General features: G+C 53.8%; 3 protein-coding genes across 3 annotated transcripts; all 3 read right to left on the bottom strand.

Moving 5' to 3' along the window:
* Positions 1-1,064: 1,064 nt before the first annotated feature.
* A1O3_02782 (ATPase get3) lies at positions 1,065-2,109 on the bottom strand (the record flags this gene model as incomplete). Its single annotated transcript, XM_007732922.1, has 2 exons — positions 1,065-1,658; positions 1,714-2,109. The coding sequence occupies 2 exons, from the start codon at positions 2,107-2,109 to the stop codon at positions 1,065-1,067; spliced, it is 990 nt and encodes a 329-aa protein (XP_007731112.1).
* Positions 2,110-2,724: 615 nt separating this feature from the next.
* Positions 2,725-3,835, bottom strand: A1O3_02781 (uncharacterized protein; the record flags this gene model as incomplete). The annotated part of the gene is made up of 2 exons (XM_007732921.1): positions 2,725-3,712; positions 3,765-3,835. The coding sequence occupies 2 exons, from the start codon at positions 3,833-3,835 to the stop codon at positions 2,725-2,727; spliced, it is 1,059 nt and encodes a 352-aa protein (XP_007731111.1).
* A 663-nt stretch (positions 3,836-4,498) lies between these two features.
* Positions 4,499-6,983, bottom strand: A1O3_02780 (translation initiation factor IF-2; the record flags this gene model as incomplete). The annotated part of the gene is made up of 2 exons (XM_007732920.1): positions 4,499-4,653; positions 4,706-6,983. The coding sequence occupies 2 exons, from the start codon at positions 6,981-6,983 to the stop codon at positions 4,499-4,501; spliced, it is 2,433 nt and encodes an 810-aa protein (XP_007731110.1).
* Positions 6,984-7,731: the final 748 nt, after the last annotated feature.

Here is a 7,731-nt window from a genome sequence, read left to right as displayed (position 1 = left end):
CTATGACTATGACTATGACTATGACTATGACTATGACTATGACTATGACTATGACTATGACTATGACTATGACTATGGCTATGACTATGGCTATGACTATGGCTATGGCCAGTAACCAAGGAAAGAAGACCGGGAGTCAAGACTGGGGAGTCAAGACCGGCCAACAAGCCAGCCAGCCTAGGTAGGGTAGGTCTATTCTATCACCACTACCACTACCCATCAGCCATCTGCCGACTGATCACTCTTCTCTGGCCGACAGCTAGGCCGAAAGAAACGTGGAGCGGAAACCAGGAACACGGGGACCAAGGTAGGAGAACACGGGAACCAAGGTAGGAGAACGCGGGGACCAAGGTAGAAGAACACGGGGATCAAAGTAGGAGAACACCTCACCTCACCGTTGTCGCCGGCCTGATCGCTTTCAAGCGACCATCATCTTGCGGTTCGCACACCTGACCTGGCCTGGCCCGGCCTGGCCAGGCTGTGTCGTGGACTCAATACTGCCTAGATCTGGTGTGTTGGGAGGGCTAGAATCAGAACACGCTCCAGCCGTCCCGCCCGGTCGAGTCGATTTGCACATTCGAAGATGAGATGACTGTAGGGAATGGCCGTTGATAAATGGGGTGGCTTCGAACTGACTGTCAATATCTGCTTGCGGTAACACAGGTGTCCAGGCCAGACTCCTAAAGCTCGTGGGAGACTAGGAAAATCTGTTGGCGGCAGTCGGAGCTAGGTGTGTATTGTGGGCAAAACATCAGAACCAGTGTCAGAAAATGGAAATAGGTACTCGATTACGGAACTGTGATCAGAGGTAGCCGGGATTCCTGGACGAGCATGTGTCTTTTGTGTGAAGCCTGCTATACATAAAACGGTTCGCTAATGCTAATCATGAGAAAAAACCCGATTTGATGCCATGTCATCCCATGCCTCAGGGTCCAGTGTCGGCGCAAACTTCATAGCAATACAGGCGTCATGATGGTGGCTGATATGGGTGGATAAGCATCTCGGAAAAGCTAGAATTCTGGTCAGCCTCGCCAATAACGTGGAAAAACTCCAGCTGCATGGGCTCACCTCTTCAAGCTGTCCACACCTCTTACTTCATCGGTCAGTAGAGGCATCTTGACAATGTTGAAATCGTCGTATAGCTCTTCAATCTGATCTAGATACTTCTTCTGCATCTTTCGTCGCGCGTTACATTGCTTGCAATGGTTGTCCTGCTCAGGAAACAGGAGTTGGTTGACCACAATGCAATGCGTGTCAATATGATAGCTAGCCAGTTCCTGAATCATTCGTTCCGTCTCGTACAGTGAGAGGAATTCAGCTATACAAACACACACAAAGGTGGTCATGTCAGGATTCTTGAATTGCCCGTTGACTTCGGCGATCGTCTCGCGCAGTGTCTCAAGTTTCTGGGTCAGGTCTTCAAGGCTGGCACCGCCAGGAAGACCACCTCTTGCACCAAGGACTGACTGTAACATCGGACCGAACTGGTTGGACAGTTGGGAGATTTTTTCGAGAGCCTTCTCCAAGACCGTAGGAAATTGCAGGAAACGTAGAGTGTGGCCGGTGGGGGCTGTATCGAAGATGATGACCTCGTACGAGAGCGACTTGACTTGTTTGAGGACTTCGGCAAAGGACATGGCCTCGTCAACACCGGGGATCTACACACATTAGCAGAGGCTCCTCCTGTGGTCGCCCAGACGGGAGAATACATACGCTGAAGGCAAGATCTTGCATCATGTTCCCCATGCCGCCCAGCCCTGACATGGCATCTTGAGCTTCGTCTCCGGCGCCGTTGATAAGATCGCTGATGCTGCCGTTCGGGTCAATCTCCATGGCGCTCAGATTCGTAAACCCCTCAACCAGTCTCGCATCCTTGCCGAACTTCTGGCTGAATGCGTCGCTCAGATTGTGGGCAGGATCCGTGGAGATGAGCAACACGGATTTCCTTGCCTTGGCCATTTGGATGGCCAGAGAACAGGATGTTGTGGTCTTGCCGACTCCGCCTTTCCCTCCCACAAATATCCATCTTAGTGACTTCTGGTCGATGAGGTTCTGGAGGGATGGGTCGAGGACGTCGTCGTCGTCGGCGTGGATCACAGCACTAGACATATCTGCAGAGGAGTTGTATTGTTGGAGAGAGAAAGTGGTTGCGCTCCTGTGAGATATGCAACAGGTATTCTCGAATGTTCGCAGAGAGAGGCTGCGGAGGCGATGTGACGGTCCGCCTGCTCTGATAAAGAGACAAGTCTATGCGGGGAGACCTGACAGCAGAGATCTAAGGATCTACGATCTTGACGGCGAAGGATAGAAGAGAGAAGGCAGCGGCGGCAAGGTTGTTGAAATGCTGTAACCTGGGCCGCACAAGTGGTTCGCTGAAGGAAAGTGGCAGAAGTTGTGGAAGGGAAGCAGACAAAGCGGCGACGTCATTCGGGGTGAGCGTCTACGGCATCAACACCAACAAATGACAAGGACATGCAGTCCCTCCAAACTGAACACAGTCCACAGCATTGGTGGCTCGATTGCCTTCCACACAACTCTTTGAATTATGCCCTGCTAATTATGAAGTCACCTGTATGTACAGAGTACTAGCTCCCAGCACGTTGTTTTCCCTCGCAATGCCTGTATACACTACAGTCCTAAGTTCGACCATAATTTCCTGCACGACACGCCCCAAATATCAGATTGAGACCCGCCTCTCCCCCCAGTCATACCTTGTTGCCACTGCTATCGAGCGGTCACGGTCGTGGTAACAGTCTCTGTCTCTGTGACAGTGACTTGACCCTGTGAAGGGCTAGGCGTGACAGGCACCACAGCTACATCGGCCGCGGTTGTCGATGAAGCGGCCGTGACTGTAGCAGGCCCCGTCTCTGGGTCTGGAAAAGGCGACGCCGTACTTAACGTCGTGGGACGAGGCTCCCCAGGTGTGGATGTGTTGGCGGACTCGCGACTAGACTCGGAAGTAAATGCCACCCCTTCCGTCGAAGTTCTCGCTGCTGCTATGGTCGATGATGGTTCTGAATTGCTGCTGGCAGCGTTGGGATCTAAGTTCGGCCCGGTCGTGGCTATGGGCAATGTCGTAGCAGCAGTACCGCCCGTATCCGGGCTCGGGCTCAGTGTTGTAAATCCAGCAGTAGGGCCAGTGAAAGTCGGCTCCGCGGTGACAAACACAACAGTAACTGTGGCACTTGGCTGCTCAACTTGATCCCCGTCTGCGGGTGTCGCCACTGAAGGAGCGGCCCCCTGGGTGGCACCATCAGTGGCCGAGACAGTCGCCTCAGCCGTGACTGTGAAGGTCTCGAGTATGGTGGTCTGGACCTGCACGGTGGTCGTCAATGTGGCCTGCGGCTGAACTTCAGTTTGGGCAGTATTTGGTTTGATGGCGGTGCCAGTTCCCGGTGCTGCATTGGTATCGCTACTTGTGTTCGCCCCAGCAGCTGACGTCTCTCCCGCCGCCGAACCATCTGTTGTCGAGCTCTGCGTTGGAGAAATTGTCAACAAGCTCAACAAGCTGGTGTTATCGCCTCCAACTCCGACAGCGGGAACTGATCCATCCTCGGTGCCCTTCCTTGTGGGGGTTACAAACGGATCAATTCCTGTCACTGTCTGTGTGAAGGCCTGTCTTTTCTTTGGGGAGCCTTTCGTGACCGTGAGTAGTTCGTTGATCACGTAGCGCTTTTGTGCCTCGTTTGCGTGTCGTATTACATGGTGTTTCCTGAGACATAGTCAATCATAGTCCTCCCCCTGGTACATTGAAGGATACAAACATATGAATCGGCCCGGCCGAAACCACGCTTGCCAAGACGAGGAATAAGAAGTGAAGGAGGGCGGGTTGCATATTTCCACCGCGATGTTTCCAAGCCAGCTCAGTGCCAAATTGTCCTTTGAACGATGCAATAGCTGTAAGAAGTCCTGACTGTTGAAGTGTGCGCCCGCGCGGAATGGAATCAGAATTCACCGCGAAAAGAAACGCGAAGACACAATGAGAGACAAGCCTTTTGATAGGCGACCCGATCGCAAGGGCTCAATGCTCACGGGGTCATGTTGCATTATATATGAAAGACTGCAGTGGGACTGGCATTGCCTCCGCCATGGGCGGTTACAGACTGCTCCGCAGCTATCAAAGGCAATTGAAACAGGTCTGTTCTGGGCGGCGAAACATACGATGCAAACCGCAATGACACCGAGCTCGAACTGGCCTTTGTCGGAGACACAGAGAGGACAGGAGGGTGGTTGGTGAGGAGGAATTTTGCACAAGTAGAGCGACAAAGTTGGCGCGCGAGGGAGTCGTGCCAAGATCCGATATTCGAACGGCATTGATTGGCTGAGCCTCGTCGACGGAGAGTCATGAGGCCAGCCTCGTGCCATCGCGTTCGTGCGCAGCCGCCGCACCCCCTGGTCCGTTTCATCTGCACCGTCCCCGTTTCGTTTCGTCCGGCACCGGATCAGGCTGCTTCAGAATCGCGTTTTAGGGCGGGTTCCGGGGTCCGACCGCCACCATCTAGTACAGCGTCCTCTTTTCCCGGATCTCTTCAAAGGACTGGATCTGATCGCCCACTTGAAAATCTTCCCAGTTTTCAAATCCCATGCCGCATTCGGAGCCTTTGCGCATCTCTGTTACGTCCTTTTTGATGTTTTTGAAAGAGGTGAGCGTGCCTACAGTCTGTTAGCACGGTTTGAAACCCAACTTCTCCACAAATGTACTTACCGGTGTACACCACTTCGCCGTTCCTCAACACTCGAACCTTCTCTGACCGCCGTATGGTCCCATTAGTCACGCGACATCCCGCGATCTTTAGCGTTCCCTTCTTGATACTGATGTCAAATATCTCTCCGACCTCGGCCTCTCCCAACACCCTTTGGGTGACAATGGGTGGTAGCTCTGCGCCCATTTTTTCTTTGACGTCGTCGGTGACCTTGTAGATGATGTTGTGGTCAAGGATCTGAAGCCGAGCCGCCTCCGCGAGGCGCCGTATCGAAGCGTCGACTGGCTGGTGGAATGAAATCGCATAGCCAACTTCACCAGTTGCGGCAAGAAGCTTGATGTCGGACTCGGTCAGCGCACCAGTGCCGCTATGAATGACATTCGCCACGATCTCATTGTTGCCAATTGCACTGACGGCGGCAACAAGAGCCTCGGTACTGCCAGCAACATCGGCTTTGATGACAAAGTGGACCTGTCGAGGACCCGAATGTTCTTTCTCCACCCAGCCCTCGTTGTCCTTGGGACGTCTGCTTGCTCTCATTGACGTGTATCCCTGTTCCTTCTCCCAGTCCAGTACCTTGGCACGAGCCTCGGCTTCCTCTGTGCGAACAGTGTTGATCGCAGTCATGTCTTCAATAGCCCGAGCATTTTCTTCTCTCTCTTGCCGAACGCCTACTGCTTCTTTAGCTCGTTGCTCACTCTCAGCTTGAAGAACCTCATCACCGGCCATCGGATCTCCACCCCGCCACCCATCGATCTGAACAGGCGTGCCCGGAGGCGCTTCACTGATCAACTTGCCCGAATCGTTCCGAAGAGTACGTACTCGTGCCCAGGTAGTGCCAGCGACGATGAAGTCGCCAGGTCTCAGTGTGCCACGACGCACCAACACGGTTGCAACACGACCAGATGAACCAACTTTGCTTTCAATAATCCAGCCTTCGGCTTGACCGTCGGTCTCGGCTCGAAAATCGGCCACATCGGCCAAGGTCAGTATTGCTTCTTCCAACTCAGCCATCCCCTGGCCCGTCTTCCCACTGACGGGAATAGCTTGGTACTCGCCACCAAAGTCCTCGACAATAATGTCATGACGCGAGAGATCCTGCTTCACCCGGTCAATGTTGGCATCTTCCTTGTCAACCTTATTGATTGCCACAATGACCTGGACCTTAGCCTCAAGAGCATGTTTGATGGCTTCAATCGTTTGAGCCTTGACGCTGTCGTCGGCGGCCACCACCAGGACGACAATATCTGTGACGTTGGCGCCTCGTCGCCGCATGTCTAAGAACGCGGCGTGACCAGGTGTGTCCAGGAAGGTGATGTTTCGTTCGGATCCTGGCATCACAACAGAAAATGCTCCAATATGCTGGGTGATACCTCCATGTTCTGATGCGACTACGCTTGACCTTCTAAAGTAATCCAGGATCGTAGTTTTGCCATGATCGACATGACCCATGATTGTGACGATTGGTGGCCGGGGTGGTAGCAAGGACACATCTTCTGCCGGAGGCCGGGCAACCAAATCACGGGACTCGTCAACGGTGCTCATGATGGGCTCGAAGCCGTAGATCTCGGCAAACATGGCGGAAGTTCCAGCATCTAGAATGTGATCATAGCGAGCGCCTTCAAAGCCTTCCTCCTCCAGCTTGTCCAGAAAGTCCTGTAGTCTGACCTTGAGGCCTTGAGCTAGCTTTTCGACACTGATAAACTCCGGGAGTCGAATCTCGGGTCGCGCTTGTGCCCGAGGCGCCGCTTTCGCTTGTTTGCCCTTGTTTTTCTTCCGTCTTGGATTTGTTTCGTCAAGGAGTTCGTCCACCATATCTGGGTCCAATTCAACTGTTCTCTGCCTTTGAAACGGTCTGCTCCTCCGAGCCGGAGAACTAACCGTAGACGAGGGTTGAAATGGCTCTTCAGCTTCGACATCGTAGACTCTGCCTCTTCTAGAACGGTCTTTATCCGCCACTGTTCTGCGGGTGTACCAGTCTTCTTCCGCGCCTACCAGGAGCTCAGATGCAGCAGGGCCAACAGCCTCATCGTCTGCCACACCCGAAAACCGAGGGACACGGTCGGTCCCGTTCAGTTCGGCCATACGACCATCTCTGGATGACGCAGAGGTTGGTCCTCTTCCGGCCCCTCTCTCATACGCAGTTCGCTGCTGGAAATCCGGACGGGAATCTCGAAAATCCGACCGCACCCTTGTCGAGTCTCGTCCAGAAGGCATCTCGCGACGCGCAGGCCTAAGAGTGCGGCCGAGTCGGGCCTCACTCGGGGCAACGCCAGTCATAGAATCGTTTGCAAATGATGAAGCGAGATTGTAATTTGCTGATGGCCTTCTCGAATGACCGTTGACGCCGGCCTCATTTTCTGCGGAATGTCGTCCATTTCTCCGGTCATTTTCGACACGTGAGCCTTGCTGGTCGGCTATCGATGAGGTTCCCGTGAAACCTCCAATCCCTGCTCCTGGACCTTGTTGCGTTTGAGAGGCGCGCGGGCTGCTGAACCTGATGCGCGGTCCCTCAAAGGGCGCTGGGGCTTCGCGCTGCTGTCTGGAATTAGACGGATATCTCGCGAATCTCTCTTTCCTGGAGTTAAACTCCGAATCTGTGCGGTCTTTTCGTGGAAAAGGCCTTTGTTCTCGTGAAGTATCTGACTGATAAGGCGTGAAAGGAACGTTGGCTTGGCCAAGTATTGTTCTGGAATCGGATCGTGGACGAAAGGCTGATCTTGTAGGAGGGGCGAGCTGCTCCCGCTGGGTAGGGGCAGAGGCCGCGTTTCGTTTCGCAGAGTTGGAAGAGGCAAGTGTTGAGGGGCCGGGCGTCGGAGGAGGCGTAGGAGTATGCGACTCGGATTGAGTCTTGCCCCCCTGATAGACAAGCTCGGCACTTTGTAGACGCGGGCTTGTACATATCGTACACTCCGCTCTATGAGGCGCGTTCACGTGGCTGCAACGACATCTCCACCCGAGCAGCTCTCTCTTGTAGGGAGCTGCTGTAGCGGGTTGAGAGAAGTGATCCTCATCCTCCTCCAAACGT

Source organism: Capronia epimyces, assembly GCF_000585565.1.
Source record: "Capronia epimyces CBS 606.96 chromosome Unknown aczIQ-supercont1.2, whole genome shotgun sequence".
NCBI classification, from domain to species: Eukaryota; Fungi; Ascomycota; class Eurotiomycetes; order Chaetothyriales; family Herpotrichiellaceae; genus Capronia; species Capronia epimyces.
This window is presented reverse-complemented; position numbering and strand designations above follow the sequence as displayed.